The sequence below is a fragment of the Rhinatrema bivittatum genome, chromosome 8, assembly GCF_901001135.1.
Source record: "Rhinatrema bivittatum chromosome 8, aRhiBiv1.1, whole genome shotgun sequence".
NCBI classification, from domain to species: domain Eukaryota; kingdom Metazoa; phylum Chordata; class Amphibia; order Gymnophiona; family Rhinatrematidae; genus Rhinatrema; species Rhinatrema bivittatum.
Window position 1 is genome coordinate 5,451,277 of NC_042622.1, and position 25,730 is coordinate 5,477,006.

The window sequence follows — 25,730 nt, forward strand, 5'->3', positions numbered from 1 at the left end:
AACTGCAAAGACAAGCTACGCATCGGTCCAAACATAGGACCAAGAAATCCAAGACCAAATTTAGACTCCATAAGGTTACTGGAAACAGCAAGGGAAGATGAAGATGTTTTGCTCCTTTCAGGAAATGGGCCACATCAGGATGAGCCAACAAGGAGCCACCATTCACCTGGCCCCTGAAACAGGAGAGAGCCGCTATCTGTACCTTTACTCATCCCACAATCCAGTGGGAGCACTGAGAGGAGAGGATCACCTTGCTGCTGGCTGAAAGGAATCAGTAAGATTTTGCTTGGGAAATTTTCTTTTTTAAAAGTATTGGGACGAAGTTAACTATTTGGTATTATTATTTAGTTTGTTTGTGATTTTAATAGTCAGTAAGGCAGGGAATAAACTGAAGTTAGACTGTATTTTTAAATAGTCAGTAAGGCAGCTAGTAAGCAGTAGTTAGTGTGTTTATTTTTAATAGTCTGTAAGGTAGCTAATAAGCAGTAGTTAGTGTGTTTATTTTTAATAGTCTGTAAGGCAGCTAGTAAGCAGAAGTTAGAGTGTTTGTATATTAAAAAAAATGTAGCCAGAAACTAGAAATAAGCTAGGAGCAGTGTATACCTAAGTAAAAAGGTTAAAAAGTTCAGCACTCACCTTGGAAAAGTGTTAAGGTAGTGTGATTTGGTTTGCTTAGGTACCAACATTGTTAATCAAGAGAGAGGTGAGTCACTCTGGCTGACTAACTGAAGTTAGACTGTTTGCCTACTGCCCAGGAGGGAAGGGTTAGGTCGGCCGTCATAGTTGGTGATTCGATTATTAGGAATGTAGACAGCCGGGTGGCTGGTGAGCGTGAGGATCGCCTGGTAACATGCCTACCTGGTGCTAAGGAGGTGGACCTCATGCGTCACCTAGATAGGATTTTAGACAGTGCTGGGGAGGAGCCGGCTGTCGTGATACATGTGGGCACCAACGACATAGGAAAATGTGGGAGGGAGGTTCTGGAAGCCAAATTTAGGCTCTTAGGTAGAAAGCTTAAATCCAGAACCTCCAGGGTAGCATTCTCTGAAATGCTCCCTGTTCCACGCGCAGGTCACCAGAGGCAGGCAGAGCTCCGGAGTCTCAATGCGTGGATGAGACGATAGTGCAAGGAAGAGGGATTCTGTTTTGTTAGGAACTGGGAAACCTTTTGGGGAAGGGGGATGGGCTCCACCTTAATCAGGGTGGAACCAGACTGCTGGCGCTAACATTTAAAAAGGAGATAGAGCAGCTTTTAAACTAGAACAAAGGGGAAAGCTGACAGTCGCTACCTTACCACCCTTCCTTGGTCCAGTGAATAACACAAAAAGGTGGTCTGAGGTCTGAAATTCATTAGTCACCTTGAGATATCTTAGGAGAACCCGACGCACATCCAAAAGATGAAGCTCCCTCACATGGGGAGAATTGGGATTCAAATGCAAAAACCCCAGCAACTCCACAGTCTGGCTAAGATGAAGAGCTGACACCACCTTGGACAAAAGGAAGGACCACTCACAACAAGATCCCATCATCGGAATTCCGCAAAAAGGGCTCCCTGCACGATAAGAAAACAAAGAGGTAGGCGATTCTATGATACCTTCAGGCGAACACAAAAAGAATAGATGTCTGGATCTTTTTCAGCGCTTTATTGGTGCAGAGACGTGTCAAATAAAATCGCCCGACTCAGGCCGAGTTTCACAGCTTTACAGCCGCTGCCTCAGGGGCTCCACAATTCCACTTATCCAATCATCGACGTTGTTTCATCCAATCTATAACTGAATCAGACGTAAGCAGAGACTGCTGATTGTTATGCTGGCATGCGTTTCGAACCTTTGTGTATAAGTTTGCTTTTTTACTGCCGGCATACCAGTACAATAGATTGGATGAAACAACGTCGATGATTGGATAAGTGGAATTGTGGAGCCCCTGAGGGCAGCGGCTGTAAAGCTGTGAAACTCGGCCTGAGTCGGGCGATTTTATTTGACACGTCTCTGCACCAATAAAGCATTGAAAAAGATCCAGGCATCTATTCTTTTTGTGTTCACACTCCCTGCACGATAAGGCTTGGAGCTCAGAAATCCATCTTGCTGAGCAAATCACCACTAGAAAAACCACCTTCAGTGTCAGATCCTTCAAAGTAGCCCCGCATAAAGGCTCAAAAGAAGGGCAATACAAAACTCGCAGAACCAAATTAAGATTCCAAGATGGACAAAGTCTACGAACTAGAGGATGAAAATGCTTTGCTCCTTTCAAAAAAATGCACTACAACCGGATGTGAAGCTAAAAGTCTTCCCTGCAACCTTTCTTTAAAACAACTTAAGTCTGTAACCTGGACTCGGAGAGAATTATAGGCTAAACTTTGACAGCCCCTCCTGCAAAAAGGCCAAAACCTGGGCCACATTTGCCTGCAAGGGATCAGTGTCATGGACACCACACCAGGCCTCAAACACTCTCCAAATTCTGATATATGCTAAAGAGGATCTCCTAGCCTAAAGCAGAGTAGAAATCACTGGCTTGGAAAACTCCTTCAGGTGGAAACGTCGCCTTTCAAAAGCCAAACTCCTAGCCACCTGTTCCGACAAGATGGGTTCCTGATACAGCAGACACTTCAAATGGCTTAAGCGAACGGGTACATCCACCGCCAGCTGCATGAGATCCGCAAACCATGGATGTCAAGGCCACTCCAGCACGACCAGAATCACTCGTCCCTGATGCTTCTCGGTGAAACGTAACCCCCAACCTACAAACGGCCACGGAGGAAACACATACAGCAGTAAGAACATAAGAACATGCCATACTGGGTCAGACCAAGGGTCCATCAAGCCCAGCATCCTGTTTCCAACAGTGGCCAATCCAGGCCATAAGAACCTGGCAAGTACCCAAAAACTAAGTCTATTCCATGTTACCGTTGCTAGTAATAGAAGGCTATTTTCTAAGTCAACTTAATTAATAGCAGGTAATGGACTTCTCCTCCAAGAACTTATCCAATCCCTTTTTTAAACCCAGCTACACTAACTGCACTAACCACATCCTCTGGCAACAAATTCCAGAGCTTTATTGTGCATTGAGTGAAAAAGAACTTTCTCCGATTAGTTTTAAATGTGCCACATGCTAACTTCATGGAGTGCCCCCTAGTCTATTATCCGAAAGAGTAAATAACCAATTTACATTTACCCGTTCTAGACCTCATGATTTTAAACACCTCTATTATATCCCCCCCTCAGCTGTCTCTTCTCCAAGCTGAAAAATCCTAACCTCTTTAGTCTTTCCTCATAGGGGAGCTGTTCCATTCCCTTTATCATTTTGGTTGCCCTTCTCTGTACCTTCTCCATCGCAACTATATCTTTTTTGAGATGCGACGACCAGAATTGTACACAGTATTCAAGGTACGATCTCACAATGGAGCGATACAGAGGCATTATCACATTTTCCGTTTTATTCATCATTCCCTTTCTAATAATTCCCAACATTCTGTTTGCTTTTTTGACTGCCGCAGCACACTGAACCGACGATTTCAATGTGTTATCCACTATGACACCTAGATCTCTTTCTTGAGTAGAAGCACCTAATATGGAACCTAACATTGTGTAACTATAGCATGGGTTAATTTTCCCTACATGCATCACTTTGCACTTGTCCACATTAAATTTCATCTGCCATTTCAGTGCCCAATTTTCCAGTCTCACAAGGTCTTCCCGCAATTTATCACAATCTGCTTGTGATTTAACTACTCTGAACAATTTTGTATCATCTGCAAATTTGATTACCTCACTCGTTGTATTTCTTTCCAGATTATTTATAAATATATTGAAAAGTACGGGTCCCAATACAGATCTCTGAGGCACTCCACTGCCCACTCCCTTCCACTGAGAAAATTGTCCATTTAATCCTACTCTATGTTTCCTGTCTTTTAACCAGTTTGTAATCCACAAAAGGACATCGCCACCTATCCCATGACTTTTTACTTTGTCAACTGCCTTCTGAAAATCCAAATATACTACATCTACCAGTTCACCTTTATCTACATGTTTATTAACTCCTTCAAAAATGTGAAGCAGATTTGTGAGGCAAGACTTGCCCTGGGTAAAGCCATGCTGACTTTGTTCCATTAAACCATGTCTTTCTATATGTTCTGTGATTTTGATATTTAGAACACTTTCCACTATTTTTCCTGGCACTGAAGTCAGGCTAACTGATCTGTAGTTTCCTGGATCTCCCTTGGAGCCCTTTTTAAATATTGGGGTTACATTAGCCACCCTCTAGTCTTCAGGTACAATGGATGATTTTAATGATAAGTTACAAATTTTTACTAATAGGTCTGACATTTTTTAGTTCCTTCAGAACCCTGGGGTGTATGCCATCTGGTCCGGGTGATTTACTACTCTTCAGTTTGTCAATCAGGCCTACCACATCTTCTAGGTTCACCGTGATTTGATTCAGTCCATCTGAATCATTACCCATGAAAACCTCTCCATTACGGGTACCTCCCCAACATCCTCTTCAGTAAACACCGAAGCAAAGAAATCATTTAATATTTCCGCGATGGCCTTATTTTCTCTAAGTGCCACTTTAACCCCTCGAACATCTAACGGTTCAACTTACTCCCTTCACTGGCTTTCTGCTTCGGATATATTTAAAAACGTTTTTACTGTGAGTTTTTGCCTCTACGGCCAACTTCTTTTCAAATTCTCTCTTAGCCTGTCATATCAACGTCTTACATTTAACTTGCCAACGCTTATACATTACCCTATTTTCTTCTGTTGGATCCTTCTTCCAATTTTTGAATGAAGATCTTTTGGCTAAAATAGCTTCTTTCACCTCCCCTTTTAACCATGCCGGTAATCGTTTTGCCTTCTTTCCACCTTTCTTAATATGTGGACTAAATCTGGACTGTGCTTCTAGGATGGAATTTTTTAACAATGAGGACGCCTCTTGCACACTTTTTACCTTTGTAGCTGCTCCTTTCAGTTTTTTTCTATTTTTCTCATTTTATCAAAGTTTCCCTTTTGAAAGTTTAGCACTAGAGCAGTGGATTTGCTTACTGTCCCCCTTCCAGTTGTTAATTCAAATTTGATCACTATTGCCAAGCGGCCCCACCATCATTACCTCTCTCACCAATTCCTGTGCTCCACTGAGAATTAGATCTAAAATTGCTCCATCCCTCGTCGGTTCCTGAACCAATTGCTCCATAAAACTGTCATTTATTCCATCCAGGGACTTTATATCTCTAGCATGTACCAATGATACATTTAGCCAGTCAGTATTGGGGTAATTGAAATCTCCCATTACTACCGCACTACCAATTTGGTTAGCTTCCCTAATTTCTCTTAGCATTTCACTGTCCGTCTCACCATCTTGACCAGGTGGATGGTAATATACTCCTATCACTATAGTCTTCCCCGACACACAAGGGATTTCTACCCATAAAGATTCAATTTTGCATTTAGTCTCGTGCAGGATGTTTATCCTGTTGGACTCTATGCCAGCCCGGACATAAAGCGCTACACCGCCTCCCGGGTGCTCCTCTCTGTCACTGAGATATAATTTGTACCCCGGTATAGCACTGTCCCATTGGTTGTCCTCTTTCCACCATGTCTCTGAGATGCCAATTAAGCCTATGTCATCATTCACTGCTATACATTCTAATTCTCCCATCTTACTTCTTAGACTTCTGGCATTAGTATACAAACATTTCAAAGTTTGTTTTTTGTTTGTATTTTCATTCTGCTTTTTAATTGATAGGGATAAGTTAGAATTTTTTAGCTCAGGTGAGTTTCTAGTTACAGGCACTTGGACTACTTTTCTTATTATTGGAACCTCACTGTCGGGATGCCCTAATTCTAATGCATGCATGGAATAAATGATAGCTTTATGGAGCAATTGGTTCAGGAACCGACGAGAGAGGGAACAATTTTAGATCTAATTCTCAGTGGAGCACAGGACTTGGTGAGAGAGGTAACGGTGGTGGGGCCACTTGGCAATAGTGATCATAATATGATCAAATTTGATTTAATGATTGGAAAAGGAACAGTGTGCAGATCCAAGGCTCTCGTGCTAAACTTTCAAAAGGGAAACTTTGATAAAATGAGAAAAATTGTTAGAAAAAAACTGAAAGGAGCAGCTACAAAAGTTAAAAATGTCCAAGAGGCGTGGTCATTGTTAAAAAATAACATTCTAGAAGCACAGTCCAGATGTACTCCACACATTAAGAAAGGTGGAAAGAAGGCAAAACAATTACCGGCATGGTTAAAAGGGGAGGTGAAAGAAGCTATTTTAGCCAAAAGATCTTCATTCAAAAATTGGAAGAAGGATCCAACAGAAGAAAATAGGATAAAGCATAAACGTTGGCAAGTTAAATGTAAGACTTTGATAAGACAGGCTAAGAGAGAATTTGAAAAGTTGGCAGCTGTAGAGGCAAAAACTCACAGTAAAAACTTTTTTAAATATATCCGAAGCAGAAAGCCTGTGAGGGAGTCAGTTGGACCGTTAGATGATCAAGGGGTTAAAGGGGCACTCAGAGAAGATAAGGCCATCGCGGAAAGATTAAATGATTTCTTTGCTTCGGTGTTTACTGAAGAGGATGTTGGGGAGGTACCCATAATGGAGAAGGTTTTCATGGGTAATGATTCAGATGGACTGAATCAAATCACGGTGAACCTAGAAGATGTGGTAGGCCTGATTGACAAACTGAAGAGTAGTAAATCACCTGGACCGGATGGTATACACCCCAGAGTTCTGAAGGAACTAAAAAATGAAATTTCAGACCTATTAGTAAAAATTTGTAACGTATCATTAAAATCATCCATTGTACCTGAAGACTGGAGGATAGCAAATGTAACCCCAATATTTAAAAAGGGCTCCAGGGGCGATCCGGGAAACTAAAGACCAGTTAGCCTGACTTCAGTGCCAGGAAAAATAGTGGAAAGTGTTCTAAACATCAAAATCACAGAACATATAGAAAGACATGATTTAATGGAACAAAGTCAGCATGGCTTTACCCAGGGCAAGTCTTGCCTCACAAATCTGCTTCACTTTTTTGAAGGAGTTAATAAACATGTGGATAAAGGTGAACCGGTAGATATAGTATACTTGGATTTTCAGAAGGCGTTTGACAAAGTTCCTCATGAGAGGCTTCTAGGAAAAGTAAAAAGTCATGGGATAGGTGGTGATGTCCTTTCGTGGATTGCAAACTGGCTAAAAGACAGGAAACAGAGAGTAGGATTAAATGGGCAATTTTCTCAGTGGAAGGGAGAGGACAGTGGAGTGCCTCAGGGATCTGTATTGGGACCCTTACTTTTCAATATATTTATAAATGATCTGGAAAGAAATACGAGGAGTGATATAATCAAATTTGCAGATGACACAAAATTGTTCAGAGTAGTTAAATCACAAGCAGATTGTGATAAATTGCAGGAAGACCTTCTAAGACTGGAAAATTGGGCATCCAAATGGCAGATGAAATTTAATGTGGATAAGTGCAAGGTGATGCATATAGGGAAAAATAACCCATGCTATAACTACACAATGTTGGGTTCCATATTAGGTGCTACAACCCAAGAAAGAGATCTAGGTGTCATAGTGGATAACACATTGAAATCATCGGTTCAGTGTGCTGCGGCAGTCAAAAAAGCAAACAGAATGTTGGGAATTATTAGAAAGGGAATGGTGAATAAAAGGGAAAATGTCATAATGCCTCTGTATCGCTCCATTGTGAGACCGCACCTTGAATACTGTGTACAATTCTGGTCGCCGCATCTCAAAAAAGATATAATTGCGATGGAGAAGGTACAGAGAAGGGTTACCAAAATGATAAGGGGAATGGAACAACTCCCCTATGAGGAAAGACTAAAGAGGTTAGGACTTTTCAGCTTGGAGAAGAGACGACTGAGGGGGGATATGATAGAGGTGTTTAAAATCATGAGAGGTCTAGAACGGGTAGATGTGAATCGGTTATTTACTCTTTCGGATAGTAGAAAGACTAGGGGGCACTCCATGAAGTTAGCATGGGGCACATTTAAAACTAATCGGAGAAAGTTCTTTTTTACTCAACGCACAATTAAATTCTGGAATTTGTTGCCAGAGGATGTGGTTAGTGCAGTTAGTATAGCTGTGTTTAAAAAAGGATTGGATAAGTTCTTGGAGGAGAAGTGCATTACCTGCTATTAAGTTCACTTAGAGAATAGCCACTGCCATTAGCAATGGTTACATGGAATAGACTTAGTTTTTGGGTACTTGCCAGGTTCTTATGGCCTGGATTGGCCACTGTTGGAAACAGGATGCTGGGCTTGATGGACCCTTGGTCTGACCCAGTATGGCATTTTCTTATGTTCTTATCCTTTGAAGATACCTCCCTCCGAACCATGCGCTGCTGAGCAACTGTCAGCTTTCCCCTTTGTTCTGGTTTAAAAGCTGCTCTATCTCCTTTTTAAAGGTTAGCGCCAGCAGTCTGGTTCCACCTTAAGGTGGAGCCCATCCCTTCGGAAAAGACTCCCCCTTCCCCAAAAGGTTCCTCAGTTCCTTACAAAACTGAATCCCTCTTCCTTGCACCATCGTCTCATCCACGCATTGAGACTCCGGAGCTCTGCCTTTCTCTGGTAACCTGCGTGTGGAAAAGGGCGCATTTCAGAGAATGCTACCCTGGAGGGTCTGGATTTAAGCTTTCTACCTAAGAGCCTAAATTTGGCTTCCAGAACCTCCCTCCCACATTTTCTTATGTCGTTGGTGCCCACATGTACCATGACAGCCGGCTCCTCCCCAGCACTGTCTAAAATCCTATCTAGGTGACACGTGAGGTCCGCCACCTTCGCACCAGGTAGGCATGTTACCAGGCGATCCTCATGCCCACCAGCCACCCAGCTATCTACATTCCTAATAATCGAATCACCAACTATGACGGCCGACCTAACCCTTCCCTCCTGGGCAGTAGGCCTTGGGGAGACATCCTCGGTGCGAAAGGACAATGCACCACCTGGAGAGCAGGTCCTTGCTACAGGATCACTTCCTGCTGCATGAGGTTGATGCTCTCCAATCATGAGACCTTCTTCCTCCAAGGCAGCACCAGGGCTGCCAGTCTGAAGTTGGGACTTGGCTACTATGTCCCTGGAGGTCTCGTTAATGTACCTCTCTGTCTGCCTCAGCTCCTCCAGGTCTGCCACTCTAGCCTCCAGAGATCAAACTCATTCTCTGCGAGCCAGGAGCTCTTTGCATCGCATGCACATTTATTTATTTATTTATTTAACATTTTTCTATACCGACCTTCAAGGTTGAATACCATATCAGGTCAGTTTACATCGAACATGGGGTAGATAAATATAAAATAAGGAACAACTTTTATAATTAGAGGAAGCAAAAAAGCAGAAAAAGTTACATAAAACAAGGACCATGAACTTGGAAGCTGATTCAGCTGGAAGAAGAAAGGCCTTAAGAGGGTATTAAATTAAATACAGTGAGTCATGTCCGAGTCTGGTCTAGAGCCAGTTAACTTATTAGGGTAAGTTTTTGCCCTAATAAGTTTTGCCCCAATGCACATGTACAACTTCTCACCGGCGGGTAAAAAATCATACATGTGACCCTCTATGCAAAAGACTGGGAAGCCCCCCTCGTGCTGCTGGACTGCTGCCTTCATCTCAATTTTGTTCAGTTCCTACTTAGGTTTTAGGTTGTCTAAGTAACGTCCTTTAAACGTATTAGTTAATTCACCATATGTTTGGTAGTGGCCTACAGGAGAATGATCAAACTCTCAATAAGGGTTTGTTTTTTTTGTGAAAGTGGCACCTGCCTATAAATTAAAGGATGAGCTAGGGGTGGGAAGGTTGGGAAATACAAACAGTCTAACTTCAGTTAGTCAGCCAGAGTGACTCACTGCTCTCTTGATTAACAAATGTTGGTACCTAATCAAACCAAATCACACTACCTCAACACCTTTCCAAGGTGAGTAACTGAACTGAACTTTTCAACCTTTTTACTTAGGTATACACTGCTCCTAGCTTATTTCTAGCTTCTGGCTACTTTTTTTTTTTTTTATATATATATATACAAACACTAACTTCTGTTTATTCGCTGCCTTACTAACTATTAAAAGCACAAATACACAAACACACTAAATAATATTCCCCAATAGTTAACTTTGCCCCAATACTTTTAAAAAAAGAAAAATTTCCCAAGCAAAAACTTACTGATTCCCGTCAGCCACCAGCAAGGTGATCCTCTCCTCTCAGTGCTCCGCCCAGGCAAAGAGCTTATGAACCTCTCTGGCCATGGCTGTACTATGGCATCTATCCCTGCGGAGCCAAATTCCCTCCGTCCACTGAAAAACATGGTTGCCTTGGCATTCTTCCTTGTTGCCATGAGATTGAATTGGGGTTCACCCCACCTGTGCCAAAGAAGCACAAAGGCCTCCGCCGACAACTCCCAATCTTCTGAGTCTAGTTGTTGCCCGTTGAGATAGTCCGCCTGCACATTGTCCACGCCTGCTATGTGAGACGCAGCAAGAACCGCTAGATGAAGCTCCGCCCAGGCAAAGAGTCTGTGAACCTCCTGAGCCAAACAACTCCTCTTCGTTCCACTCTGCCGATTGATATAGGCCATCGTCGTTACAATGTCCGAGAACACACATACTGTCCGGCCCTGAATACAAGGTAGGAAACAGTGCCCTTGTTTCCAGATGGTTGATCGACCAGGACACTTCCACCGGGGGCCACTGCCCTTGGGCTCCCAATCCTTGACACACCGCTCCCCAACTGCTGAGTCTGGCATCTGTGATCACTAACACCCAGTCTGGAACATCTAGATCCACGCCCTTCTCCAATCTGGACCGCAATCGCCTCCACAAGAGACTGGACCTGGCCTCTTCCTGGAGCAGCAACTGCACTTACTCCTCTGACATCTGATTCCAATGGGATAGGAGAGCTTTCTGTAAGGGATGCATGTGTGCAAAAGCCCATGGCACCAGATCTAGCGTAGAAGACATGGACCCTAGGACCTGCAAATAATCCCAGTCCCTGGGGACCAGCAGGTCCCTCAGACGAACCACTTGCGACTGCAACTTGAGAATCCTTTCTGGGGTGAGGAACATCTTGCCCACCATGGTGTTGAATCTTGCACCCAGATAGTCCAAGGACTGAGATGGGAGTAGCTGACTCTTTGCCTAGTTTATCACCTAGCCTAGGGACTCCAGGCGCTCCGTCACTGGCCAAGTGGAGGTGAAGCACTCTTCTGACTTCGCCCAAATCGTGAATGTTTGCGGTGCCGTAGCCAATCTGAAGGGCAGGGTTTGAAACTGAAAATGCTCTCCTAGTACAGTGAATCAAACAATCTCTGATGATCTACCCTGATGGGAATATGGAGATATGCCTCCGTCAGATCGAGGGAGGCCAGGAACTCCCCCTTGTGCACCACTGCAATCACTGTTTGCAACATCTCCATCCGAAAACTTGGGACCTGCAATGTCACATTGACCCTTTTTGCAGATCCAGAATGGGTCGAAATGAGCCCTCTTTCTTGGAACCACGAAGTACACGGAATACCTTCCTTGACCATGCTTCTCGGGCGGCACCAGGAGAATGGCTTTCAATCGCTGTAGGCGTAGCAGAGTGTCCCACACCACCGCTCACTTGGCGAGCAAAGCACAATGGGACACTATGAAGGCCTCCTTAAGGGGTCAAGAAAATTCTAATGTGTAGCCATCTCTTATTACTTCCAGCACTCATTGATCCAAGGTAATTCTAGTCCACGCCTCATAAAAGTGAGAGAACCTTCCTCTGACAGCCACAAGGGAGCAGTGGACCAGCCTGCCTTCATTGGGCGGGCATGGCACCTCCAGAACCCTTTCCTGCCGGTCTATGGTCTTCTTATCCTCGGGCAAACTATTCCCCTTAGAGTCTGCCAGATGCCTCATCAGCTTCTTCAGGTCCTCACCAAACAATAACTGACCCTTAAAAGGGAGATTAGCAAGTTGCGCTTTCAACCAAACATCTGCCAACCAACTGCGTAGCCACAGAAGCCTTCGCGCAGACACCATATTCCTAGCTGAAGTACAAAGCAAATCCTAGAGGGCATCCACCACATAAGCCACACACACTTCTAAGCGAACATCCTGGCCAGCAGCTGCAGGGGTACCTCCGGTAGTCTCCTGTGCCTTCTGCACTCAGCACAAACAAGCCCCCTGCATAAGGCTGGCACAGACTGTAGCCCTCAGGCTCAGCTGAGACATCAAACAGCCTCAACAGGATCTCCAGCTTCCAATGCTGGACACATAGAAACGACGGCAGAAGACGACCAAATGGTCCATCCAGTCTGCCCAGCAAGCTTTCACACTTATTTTTTCATACTTTTCTGTTACTCTTGTCCCTTTTAAGTAACTTTTTGGTTCTATTTTCCTTCCACCCCTGCCATCGATATAGATAGCAGTGCTGGAGCTGCATCTAAGTGAAGTATCTCGCTAATTGTTTTGGGGTAGTAACCGCCATAATAAGCAAGCTACTCCCACGCTTGTTTACCTATCCTTTGCAATTCAGTCTTTGCTGGTTGTTTGAATATAAATAATCTTTTCTTCATTCCCCCTGCTGTGGAAGCAGAGAGTTGCGCTGGATATGTATTCCAAGTGAAGTATCAGGCTTGATTCGGGGTAGTAACTGCCATAACAAGCAAGCTACACCCATGCTTATTTGTTTTACCCAGACTATGTAATTCACTCCTTGTTGGTAGTTGTCTGAATATAAATCATCTTTTCTTCATTCCCCCTGCCGCTGAAGCAGAGAGCTACGCTGGATATGCATCCTTCAAATCCGCCGACCTCAGTGACTCTATCTGCAGGTGGAAGTGCATAACCCACTGGTCTGGACTGATCTGGGTATGTACAGGAACTGCTATTAATCAAGTTGACTTAAGGAATAGTCACTGCTATTACTGGCATCAATAGAATGGGATCTATTTAATCTTTGGGTACTTGTAGCCTGGATTAGCAACTGCTGCAAACAGGATGCTGGGCTTGATGGACCCTTGGTCTGACCCAGTATGGCAATTTCTTATGTTCTTTTGTTCATCTGGTGGTGGAAGTGCATAACCCATGAGTTCTGGATTCATCTGACTGGTCGCTAAGAAAGTACAATTTGCTCACACAGATATAATCAGCTCTAATGACAACTCATCTCCACACACACAACAGATAAAGCCACCACTGACACAATGGATGAAGATACCAATAATAACACAAACCACATTCAAACACACCCAAGACACACATCAGAGGACTCTGAAGAGCTTGGCCATTAACTACCCTCAAAGACCCTCCCACCCAGTGAAGTCTGAATAATGTGCAACAAGAAAGCAGAAATTCCAATCCTGCCCTCTCAGGTCTCAGCAAAAAGCAGACGTATTCTTCTGACCTTTGCCCTTCGTCCTCATCCTCGTCTTCTTCCTGAGCATGGACCAGGTCTCTGAAGGAAGTTACCCTATGACCACTGCCAGCATAAGCCAAGAGAGAAAAAGAAAGCAAGCATCAGAAAGCAGCTGATGTGTGCACCACACAGAATTTTAAAAGTACATATAGCAGGTAACAATGTGCACTCTGTAGCAATTCAAAATTGCACATTTTTAAAACGCCTCCTAGAACATCCCAGAACAATTCGAGGTGCAGTATGTTGTGTAATCTAAAGCCGAGGTGGAGCTTTTGCAGGCAAACCTGGGCATAAAACATTGTGAAAACAAATACATCACAGTTAAATCCATTTATGTAACTGCTTCAGCGTTATACATTTCAGGTAGACAGCATGAGCCATAGTTGCAGTGTGAGACTCTAGATTTAAAGCAAACAGTCTAACACTCAGTGTCTTGCCTCGGGTACCTGATGAAAAGGTGAATCCTCAAGTGTAGAGAAAATATGTATTTCTGAGAGCTTTAGTCTCTGCTTTCAGCATCTTTAACAGTTCTTGTATTACCATGGGAAGTAGTGAGGAGACGGAAGTAAAACAGCTGACAGGAAAAACGGGCACAAGACTTTTTTTTTGTTTAGGATATATTAGTGATACGAAGAAATGCAAAAGTGGAATTGGAAGACTTAGAAGAGAAAAAGGGAAATATGTAGAGGCTTAACAAATATATTTGTTTGGTGTTCACTTAATATGTTTAAATTGCTTAATTTTTATTTCTTTTATATTCTGCTTTTTGGCACATTACACTCAGGTACTGAGGGAGGGCCTGGAGCAGGGCCACATTAAACAAACAAATAAGATTGGAAGTGAGGTAAACCTCAAATGATTTTCAGAAAACTGTGAGGCAGAGCTGAACTAAAAGTAGATAAACGATGGGGCCTGATGGGATTCAACCCAGGGTATTAAGGGAACTTAGAGATGTCCTGGCAGCTCCGCTGGTGACCTGTTCAATGCTTCCTTAGAGCTGGGAGTAGTTCCGGAGGACTGGAGACAGGAGGATGCAATTCCTGTTCATAAAAGTGGAAGTAAGAGGGAGGCTGGGAACTATAAGATAGTTAGTCTGACCTCTGAGGTGAGCTCACTAATGGAATCGCTGCTAAAACAGAGGATGGTGCAGCTTTTGGAATCCAATGGACTGCAAGATCCGAGGCAGCAAGGTTTTACCAGAGGTGAATCCTGTCAGATGAACCTGATCAGTTTCTTTGATTGGGTGACCAGAGAGTTGGATCAAGGGAGAGCACTAGACGTAATGTACTTGGATTTCAGTAAAGCCTTTGACCCAGTTCTGCACCGAAGGCTTATAACCTGAGAGCCCTTGTATAGCCCTAAACTGACTAAGTGGGTTAGAAATTAGTTGATGGGAGGCAACAAAGAGTAGTGGTAAACGGGGTTTACTCTGAGGAGAGGGCGTTACTAGTGGTGTCTACAATAATCAGTCTTTGGATCGGATCTTTTCAACATTTTCATAAGTGATACTGTGGGAGGGCTTTCAGGAAAGGTTTGTCTTTTTCCCAATGATACCAAAATCTGCAACAGGATAGACACCCAAGAAGGAGGGGAAAGTATAGAAGGGATCTAGTGAATGTCGAGGAATGGTCTATAGTCTGGCAGCAGCATAAAGCATTTGTACTCCAAATACCCAAGTATAGGGAGTGAAATTCTTCTAAGCACGAAAGAAAAGCGGGATCTGAGGGGATCGCATCTGATGATCTTAAGAGGGCCAAAAAGGTGGATAAAGTGATGGTAAAAGCCAGAAAGATGCCTGGCTGCATAGAGAAAGGAATGGTCAGCAGAGAAAGGGAGGTGATATTGCCCCTGTGTAGGTCCCTGGTGAGAGCTCACTTGGGATACTGAGTCCAGTTCTGGAGACCTCACCTTCAAAAGGATAGAAACAGGATGGAGTCGCTCCAGAGGAGGCTACTAAAATGGTCAATGGAGACAGACTTCCAGATCTAAACATATTTGCCCTAGCGGAAAGGTAGGGAAGGGGAAATCTGATACAGACATTTAAATACCTTCAAGATATCAATACACAGGAAGCTGCCTCTTCCAACAAAAAGGCGACTCTGAGAGGAGGGTGAAAGGGGGAAGAAGTCAGGAGTAAAGTAAGGAAGTGCATCCTGTGATACAGCTCCAGAGAAGTGCATGCAAGTCCCAGCCCCAGCCGAAGTGTAAGCCCTTAGGACAGCAGTGTGCCCTGTAACATTCCCAGAGAACTGTCGGATTTTCAATACAGGTTAGGTCATTTAACACATGCCAAAATGTCCCCAAATAAAACGTGTGATGAAAGCTCATCACAGACTATTGAGCCAGTCTCACCTACAGCTTGTTTATTGACCCTTATTTCTACACAGTCAAGTAGACTAAAAGCAAGCGCAATACATTGCCTGCGATTAAATGGGATTTCTTAGGTCCATCTGATTGCTTCAGGCGTGCAGGGACACAGAGAAGAGAATCCTGCAGCGCAGGAGGAGTCTGGACAGTTGCTCCTCACCTAGGCCCAGTGCCGCGGGACCCAGAACTGGGATGTTGCTGTGGTATGGTGATCAGGTCATCCTCGACGCCATCCTCATAGAAACTGGCAAGTGCGAGCTGTAGAAAAACAAAACCCATGAAGGGAGCAGCCCAAGATAAGCTCACCATCTCCACCCTAGCGCTGAGGTGAAAGGATAAAGGCGATGTACCCAGGAGGGGGACAGGGCTAGGGTTTCTCGCTCTTTCATGGCTGGAAAATCAATTTTACATCCCCTCCTGTTAATCTCGACTGTGGCGTTCCCCAAGGATCCTCCCTCTCTTCCACCTTATTTAACATTTACATGCTCCCCCTTACAAACCTCCTCTCCAACCTTGGTATCACACACTTCATCTATGCGGATGATGTGCAAATCCTCATCCCTTTCAAAAACTCTGTTCTCACTGCACTCCAAAACTGGAACACCATTCTCGCCTCCATAAACCAGCTCCTCACTGACATGCACCTAGCCCTCAATCCGCAAAAAAACTGAACTCCTCCTCGTCTCCTCTAGACATGCAGCCACACCCACTCTCTCCACTCTCCATTCCCCCAACTTTCTCTCTGACACAAGAAACCTGGGTGTTATACTTGATAACCAACTAACCTTCAAACCATATATCAAATCTATCCTTAGCAGCTGCTATTTCAAACTACAAACCCTCAAAAAACTCAAACCCCTTCTCTACTTTTCCGATTTCCGTACTGTACTCCAATCCATAATTTTTTCGAAAATTGACTACTGTAACGCTCTCCTACTTGGACTCCCTTCTACCCACATCAAACCTCTACTGCACGCATCCTCACCAATGTCAACAAGAAAGACCACATCACTCCCACCCTCATTGATCTCCACTGGCTTCCCATTCACTCACGAATTATTTACAAGACCCTTACCCTCATCCACAAAAGTATTACTAACGAACACTAAAACTGGCTAAACCCACCCTTCCTCCCTCGTACCTCCACAAGACCCACCCGTGCTTCCCTCCGTGGAACTCTTATCCCTCCTTCCATAAAATCCACTAGACTCATCTCCACCACCAATAGAGCCCTTTCCCTTGCAGGCCCCTCCCTCTGGAACTCTATGCCTCTTGACCTACGCACCGAAACCTCCACACCTACTTTCAAAAAGAAACTCAAAACTTGGCTTTTCCTCCAAGCATACCCCCATTCTTCATCATCTTCACCAACTAACACACTAGCCCAACCATCATCTCTCTCCAACACCCCCCATTCAGGACCTACACCCAACACCCTCCCCCTCTAAAGATTCATACAATTTTTGTATATAACCAGTGTACATATTTCTACCTCGAATCCCTATTCATATCTTATCCCTATGTATCTGTTTGCACCCTCCCCCTGCCCCCCCTTTTGTCTCGACTACCCCCCTCCATCCCTCCCCTAGTTATTTAGTTAATTTTTCCGTTACTGTGTTTATGTTATATACCGTTCTCTGTAAAGGCTATGCCTATATATATTTTGTGGTAAGTTACTTGTAAACCGGCACGATGTGCAAACGGTTGCTGGTATATAAAATTAAATAAATAAATAAAAAAATAAATAAAAAATCTCTCACTGTTGGGGAAAGGGAGGAAGAAAAGGGGGGTAGGGGCAGGAAAGCCTCTCTCTCGGGGCATGGTAGTAAGTCTCTCTCTCTCTCGAGGGAGCCAATATGTTGGTTTCTCTTGAGAGAGAGAGAGAGAAAGAAAGAGGGGAGATGGCGTCTGTCTCTCTCAGGGGAGGCAGTGTGTGTTCCTCGAGAGACGGAGGGAGGAAGGGTATATGTCTGTCTCTCTCTCTCTCTCGAGGGTGGAGGACGTGTGTGTCTTTCTCTCTCGAGGGTGGAGGACGTGTGTGTCTCTCTCGAGGGTGGAGGACGTGTGTGTGTGTCTCTCTCGAGGGTGGAGGATGTGTGTGTGTGTCTCTCTCGAGGGTGGAGGATGTGTGTGTGTGTCTCTCTCGAGGGTGGAGGATGTGTGTGTGTGTCTCTCTCTAGGGTGGAGGATGTGTGTGTGTGTCTCTCTCTAGGGTGGAGGATGTGTGTGTGTGTCTCTCTCTAGGGTGGAGGATGTGTCTCTCTCTCTAGGGTGGAGGATGTGTGTCTCTCGAGGGTGGAGGATGTGTGTCTCTCGAGGGTGGAGGATGTGTGTCTCTCGAGGGTGGAGGATGTGTGTCTCTCGAGGGTGGAGGATGTGTGTCTCTCTCTCTCGAAGGTGGAGGATGTGTGTGTGTCTCTCTCGAAGGTGGAGGATTTGAGTCTCTCGAGGGTGGAGGATGTGCGTGTGTCTTTCTCTCTCTCTTGAGAGTGGAGGATGTGTGTGTCTCTCTCTCTCGACAGTGGAGGATGTGTGTCTCTCTCTCTCTTGGGGGGGGGAGGGGCAGAGGTAGGAAGTGTGTGTCTGCCTTGTGAGAGAGATAGCGAGAAGGGGAGTTGGTGTGTGTGTCTCTCTCTTAAGAGAGAGGGGGAGCCAGTGCATGGGTCTGTCTCTCTCACAGCAGAGATAGAGGGGATGGAGGATGTGTGTGTGTGTCTCTCTCTCTCTCGAGGGTGGAGGATGTGTGTGTCTCTCTCTCTCGAGGGTGGAGGATGTGTGTCTCTTTCTCTCTCTCTCAAGGGTGGAGGATGTGTGTCTCTTTCTCTCTCTCTCAAGGGTGGAGGATGTGTGTCTCTCTCTCGAGGGTGGAGAACGTGTGTGTTCCTCAAGAGAGAGGGAGGCAGTGTGTATATGTCTGTTTCTCTCTCTCTCTCTCGAGGGTGGAGGACGTGTGTGTCTCTCTCTCTTGAGGGTGGAGGATGTGTGTCTCTCTCTCTCTCTCTCTCGAGGGTGGAGGATGTGTGTGTCTCTATCGAGGGTGGAGGACGTGTGTCTCTCTCTCTCTCGAGGGTGGAGGACGTGTGTGTCTCTTTCTCTCGAGGGTGGAGGACGTGTGTGTCTCTTTCTCTCGAGGGTGGAGGACGTGTGTGTCTCTTTCTCTCGAGGGTGGAGGACGTGTTTGTTCCTCGAGAGAAAGGGAGGCAGTGTGTATGTGTCTGTCTCTCTCCCAAGGAGGAAGGGGCAGTGGGTGTTTGTCTCGAGGGGGGTGGGGGAAGATGAAGAGACCACTGTGTGTCTTTCATTCCTTTTTTTTTTTTTAAGGGGCTGGGGCAAGGCAGGGGGGAGAATGGGCAGTGTCTTCTCTTTCTCTCCCTCTCAGGAAAATGGAGAACTCTGTGCATCCTTCTCTTTCTCGGGGGGAGGAGCAGCATGTCTCTCTCTTGGGAGAGAAGGGAGCCAGTGCGTGTCACGAGAGATGGGGGGTGGGTAGGTCTGTGTCTCTCTCAGTCTTGAAGGGAGGCGGTTAGTGTCCGTTTCTTTCTCTCTTAATAGGGAAGGGCGGTACGTGTCTGTCTTGGTGGGGGATCACTTTGTCTCTCTCTCTTGAGAGGGGGAGGCAGTGTAGGTAGTGAGAGAGAGAGAGAGAGAAAGCGGGGAGGCAATATCTGTCTCTCTCAAAACAGAGGCAGGTGATGTCTGCCTGTCTCAAGAGAGAAAGAGGGGGAGGCAGTGTCAGAATCCCTAGAGAGAGGGGTGGGGGGAGCCAGCGTGTGGGTCTGTCTCTATCTCTCAAGAGAGGCAAAGAGGGGGAGCCAGCTCGCCAATAAGTCTCTCTCCCTCAAGCTGGTGCGTGTCTGTCTATCAAGAGAGGGGGGTTGCTGGTGTGTATCTGTCTTTCTCTCTCGGGGGGGGGGGGGGGGCAGAGGTAGGAAGTGTGTGTCTGCCTTGTGAGAGAGATAGCGAGAAGGGGAGTTGGTGTGTGTGTCTCTCTCTTAAGAGAGAGGGGGAGCCAGTGCATGGGTCTGTCTCTCTCACAGCAGAGATAGAGGGGATGCTAGTGTTCATGAACGTCTATCTTTCTCGCTAGGGGTGGGGGATTTGGTGTGTGGGTCTGTGTCTCGAGAGAGGAAGAGGGAGCCAGTGTGTGTTGATCTCTCATGAAAGACAAGGGAAGTGGTGTCTCTCTCTATGTCTCAAGGGAGGCAGTATATGTCTCTTTCTCTTTTAAGAGGGGTGGAAATGTGGTGTGTGTCTATCTTGGGGGGAGGCAGTGTGGGTGAGACTCTCTTTCTGTATCTACAGAGAGATAGGGAGGCAGTGTAGGGATGTCAGAGAGAGAAGGGGGAGCTGATGAGTGTGTCATGTCTCTCAATGAGGAGTGGTGGGGGGAGCTAGTGTGTGGTGTGTCAAGAGAGGGGTGGGGCAGCCAATGTGTGTGTGTGTCAAGAGACAGAGGGAGAGAGAATGTGTTTTCCATAGATAGCAGGATGAACTAGCCATGACGAATGTGTGATGTCATCCAGTAGCACCAAATGGACTTTTCTCTCCAAGTTAGTACAGCTTTGAGCTCTACTGAGCATGTGTGGAAAGTCCCATGCTCAGTACCACAATTTAACAGATGTGTAAAACTCTCCAGGGAGGTGGGTGGGTATTCCATGGATAATTCATCCTGCTCTCTACAGAAAACACACTTGCTTTTTCTTTACTGATAAGCAGGCTGAATTAGTCATTACATGTGGGGAGTCCCAAGCTGAGGGTTACAGTGCAGTATTTACTTAATAAGTAACCCGGACCCCACTGTGGAGAGTGGACTGTAGCAAGAACAGATTGCGCAAACCTGGTATCCAAATTTACTGTCAGTCTTTGAGATATTCTTAAGATAGTTGTGAGAAGTGAAGGTATGAACTGAAGACCAAGGTGCACGTTACAGATTTCTTCTATGGGTATCTCTCAAAGGTGAGCGACACAGGAGACTACAGCTCTCAGTTGATGAGTTGATTTGTAGTCCTGCTAACAATTAGAAGTGCCGAACGCACTCAGCCACCAAATTAGATAAGGTCCGCTTGGTAATTGCCATGCCCAGATGATTTGGGTCGTAGGAGACAAAAAGTTGATTTTTTTTTTTTAATATCTTTACGCAATTTTACATATTTTGCAAATTCATCAAAAATTTGACTGGAAATAATACACAGATCAAAATTAAGTAGGAAATACACTTAAAGAAAATATAAAATCTCTAATACTTTGTTAGATCACAAATGTGGTAAGGGAGAAATCTTCAAAATATTTGAACACCTTTATGTCATGGGAACTACTGACTAGCTGCTGGAGGCACAATATCCTGCCTGCTTCTATCATTAAAGAAAACATTTAAGTGAGAGGGGTCAAAAAAAGCATATTTAACTCTCTGAAATTTAACACCACACTTACAGGGGAAATATAGCGAAAACAAAGCCCCCAAGTTTATAACAGCCGGACGCATCAATAAATGCTTCCTCTTAGATTGGGTCACTTTAGCTTCATCTGGAAACATACGAATTTTAAGCCCTACAAAGGGGATTCAAAATAAAGTCTCGGTCAGAATCTAAAGCAAAGGTGACAATTAAGGTAGATAACTTCTTCATCTGCAGATTTTTCAAGAAATGATGAGAGATGTGATGATTCAAGTAGAACAGCAGAATCTTCTTACGATTTACCGGAACATAATAAGCTTAGATACTGGAGGGAGCAAGTTCTCTGTAACTTTTCCATAAAATATTTACATAACATCCTTATAGGAGATACCAAATTTTTTCTTAGGAAAATTAATGATCCTGATATTCTGATGACGAATGATGTTTTCCAGATTTTCTATCTTATTTTGTAAATATAAATGACCAGAAGAAACAGCGTCAACAGATTTTTGTAGAACTATCTCCTTAGTTTCCCAAAAATCCATTCTCAAAGAAATTTCCAATATTTGAGATTGTGAAGTTTGGAAGGTTTTGGATAAATCTCATCGTTGTAAGTCAAAATGAGCAACTTGAGTAGAAAGTTTTGTTATAGCTTCCCATATTATATCCAAGGTAATATTAGGGGGTTTAACAATAGGTGTAGACATTACCTCTTTGTAGATAACCTCCTCCGTAAAAATTGAAGAAGAAAAAGGAGCGGGCAGAGATTCAGCCCCCTGTGCACACCAGCCAGGTTCCCCACAGCTCAGCTCTGCCGTTCGGGCACCTCCCGACGCTACTACAGCTGGCATTCCAATGTCAACTGGTCGCAACGGAGGCAGCACACTTCCACTGGCAATGACCACAGGGAGGGGCCCAGGTTAAAGAGGAGTTCAGCGCGGCTCTGGAGTGAGAGATAACTCAGTCTGGGACTGCAGCCAACAAACCTTTGCTTGGCAAATTGTTAAAGACTGCTCTACAGAGCCTGGTGGAAGATCTCAGATTCGGAGGAAATGTTTGTCCATTGAGCTAACCGGCATACAGGTTTCAGACATCTCTGGGAACAGTCTCGCTTTGCCCTTCCTCTTACCCATGAGAATGAAAAAGACAAGTTTCTAAATACTGGTAAGAGGGAATTGACGGAGCTACTTCTCTTAGCGTGTGTCCATCTTGGATTCCCCATTAGTGAAAAGTTGATTTGTTTGATGGTGTGGCTGAGTTCGTCTTTTGTAATATGCCAAGGCCTGTGTGCAATCCAGAGTATGGAGGGCTTGACCATGTGGTTTTGGAAAAAAATATAGGCAATACCATGTATTGATTGATATGGAAAGCCAAGACCACCTTTCAAAGAAACATGGGGTGATTTCGAAGAACCTCCTTGTGGTGAAAAAATTGCAGATATGCAAGAAAGTTGGCAAGAGGCTGGATTTCACTGACTCATCTAGCAGAGAGGACCGCAACCAGAAAAATCACCTTTCAAGTCAAACATTTTAGAGAAGCTGATTCCAAAGGCTCAAATGGAGGTTTTATCAACTGAGAAAGAATTATGTTTAAATCCTACAGTAATGGTTTGATTTTCTACAGTTCTTTCATGAAACACAATATTAAGGGATGAGTAGAAATTAGTTTGCTGTCCATTGTATTGTGGCTTGCCCCAATGTTGCTGAGGTGCACTTGCACCGAAGAAATAGCAAGCCCTGAGTTGGAAAGGTAGAATCCACAACAGATGCTGAAGTGAACATTGAGAAAGGGTTGAAAGCATTTTGCAGCTACCATGTGGAATATCTATTCCATTTGAAAGCATAATTTCTTCTAGTTGATCGTTTCCCAGATGAAATCAATATATCCACAATGTCTGCTGGTAAATGGAAATCAGCAATAACCAAGTGCTCAGCATCCAGGCTGTTAGGTTGCAAGCTGAGAAATTAGGATGGAAAGCGTCCTGTCCTCTTGAGTTAGAGCAGGATCTGATCTCAGTGGTATGGAAGGACTGTTGGACAGTTGTACAAGATATGCATACTATGCTTGTCTGAGCCATGCTGGATCTATAAGAATCGGCTGAGCATAATTGTGAAGAACCTTCTGCAGTGTCTTGGCCATGAGTGATATCAGTGGAAAAGCATATATGAGGTTTGCGGCCCCCCCCCCCCCCTCCCCGTCAAGGATGAAAGTGCCCTGAGCCAGTCTGAGGTCGCTTGGAAGAACAGAAGAAGTGATCTAGTTTGCTGTTTACCTGAGAGACGAACAGATCCACTGATGGCTGACCCCACAAGAAGATCCTGTGTGCTACAGATTGGTGCAGAGATCACGTGTGGGCAAATGATTCTGCTGAGGTGATCTGCCAATGTGTTGGAGATTCCTAGCAGGTAGGGGGCTTGTAAGGTGGCTCGATTGTATGCCAAATGCCAGATTCTGGGAGCTTCCTTGGCAGCAGGGCCATAACATACCTTTTTGTTTGCTGACAAACATGGTCACTTGGTTACCGGTCTTGCCCTGAAGAAGATGCATAAACACAATCAGTGAATTCCTTATCACTCGCAACTCCAGCAGTCTGATTTGATACCGACTTTCCTCAGGAGACCAAGTGTCCTGGATGTGACAGGATTATTTATTTAACCAATTTATATTCTGCCGATCTGAGCACCCCATCCCTTTGTGGAGGCATCTGTTAGGGTTATTCAGTAGAGAAGTTGAAGAGGAACACCCTTCTAGACATGAGGCTGTAGCCACCATGTGAGCTCCTGAGTCATGGTCCCAGGAAACCCTGATGACTTTGGACAGTGGCTGAGTCAGCTGAACTCATTGGGAACATAGGCCCTACTGAACATAACAAAGATGAAGTCGAATCAGAGGGACCACGTAGACCATCGCAGCCATATGCACAGGTATGACTAGAAGAGATCTCGCTGTCGTCCACTGGAAGGCAAGCAATCGATGGATCAGTATGTTCATGATGGTTGCTCGATCTGAAGGTAGAAATACTCTCTCTTGCATGGAGTCTATCTACACTCCAATAAACTGAGATGGGACTAGGTTCGATTTCTCAAAGTTTATCAGGAAGCCTAAGCTCTGCAGGAGGGAGACTGTTTCATGTACAGATTTGAAGAGGTGTTAAATGAGCTGCTATTACAGTGAGACGTTTGATGACTAGTTTTGGGGCAGGCACTAGACCAAATGGGAGCACTCTGTATTAGCAGTGGGCAGAATCCACTTTGAACCAAAGATACTGTCAATGTGAATGGTGGACAGATATGTGCAGATAAGCATTCTTGAGATCCAAAGCACACATCCATTCTGAATGTACGGTAGAATCATGCTGAGGGAATTTATTTTGAACTTCTCTCAAAGGAGAATGCCTCAGATCCAAAATAGGCCTCAATCCCCCTGATTTTTGGAGATGAGGAAGTATCTGGAGTAGAAACCCTGTGTATGTTGTGATATAGAAAGGGGCTCTATCACCCATTGCTGTAGAAGCATCTGAACCTCCAGGCAAAGCTGTGGTACATGACATATCCAGTTGAAGACCCAAACACAGCAGATGTGGTAGTCAGGAAAAACGAAACAGGTACCCAGAATGCACAATTTGGAGGACCCAAGAGTCTTTGGTTATGTGGTTTCACTTGTCTAGGAAAAATTGAATTATGCCCCCAACTGGAATAAATAGATGGGAATTAGTTGAAGGGGTCAAAAGCTGGGTTCCAGCTTTGTTTGAGCCAGCTCAATCATCTTCTACTGACATTGCTCCCTTTGTCTAAGCCTGTTGATGTTAACCTGAGAGAAGTTGTGGGAGGTATTGTTGATATGAACAGAAGGGTAATTTGTGAAAGTAGGGCCAATTACGATACAAGGGCCATTACAACGTAGTTGGTTGGTCAAGGACTGGCGAAAGGGATTGAACTGCAACATTTTGATCCTTTATTTGCGCCACTGTTTCTCGAAGCTTCTCTCCAAAGAGATTATCTCCAAGGGAGATCCACTAGATTTTCAGGCACATCTTCCTGTATGCTGATGGCTTAAAGCCACGCACCCTGCAGCGTACTCCAATCAATGATGCAGAGGTCCTGGAAACTGAATCAAAGGCCTCATAGACTGAACGGAGGAAGTGGCAGATGACGTCTTCCGCACTCAGAATTGGTTGAGGATAGGCCAAAGATGCTTCCTCAGGCTGGAGAAAAGGTTTTAATTTTTGGAGACAGTCATGAATATACTGTACCAATACATGCAGTCAGCATGGAAGCTTGAAAAACTTTCTTGCCAAAATGGTCAAGAAACTTCTGGTCTTTCCCTGGTGATGAATTTGAATGGATCTGTGTTTTCTTCATTTTTTTCATAGTGGACTTGATTACCACTGAGTTGTGAGGCAATTGCACAAGGCCAAAACCTGGCTTGCTGGACTCTACTTTAGGTCCAGTTTTCTTGCAGTCTGTGTGCCTGAAATGGACATTTACCACACTCTCATCTATAAAGCATTAAGAATGGCATGAACAGGCAGTGCTACTGGTTTAAATGGTGTATCAAGAATTTGTAAGAGCCATAG

At 44.7% G+C, this 25,730-nt stretch overlaps 1 protein-coding gene across 2 annotated transcripts in view; it reads right to left on the reverse strand.

Annotated features, from left to right (window-relative positions):
• Positions 1 to 25,730, reverse strand: part of NSFL1C (NSFL1 cofactor) — a 67,600-nt gene that overhangs the window by 17,033 nt on the left and 24,837 nt on the right. For both annotated transcript variants that reach the window (XM_029611325.1, XM_029611324.1), the window contains exons 2-3: positions 15,922 to 16,019; positions 13,383 to 13,457 (exon numbers count right to left, since the gene is read on the reverse strand). In XM_029611325.1, coding sequence (XP_029467185.1) covers positions 13,383 to 13,457; positions 15,922 to 16,019 — 173 coding nt within the window. The remainder of the gene's footprint in view (positions 1 to 13,382; positions 13,458 to 15,921; positions 16,020 to 25,730) is intronic.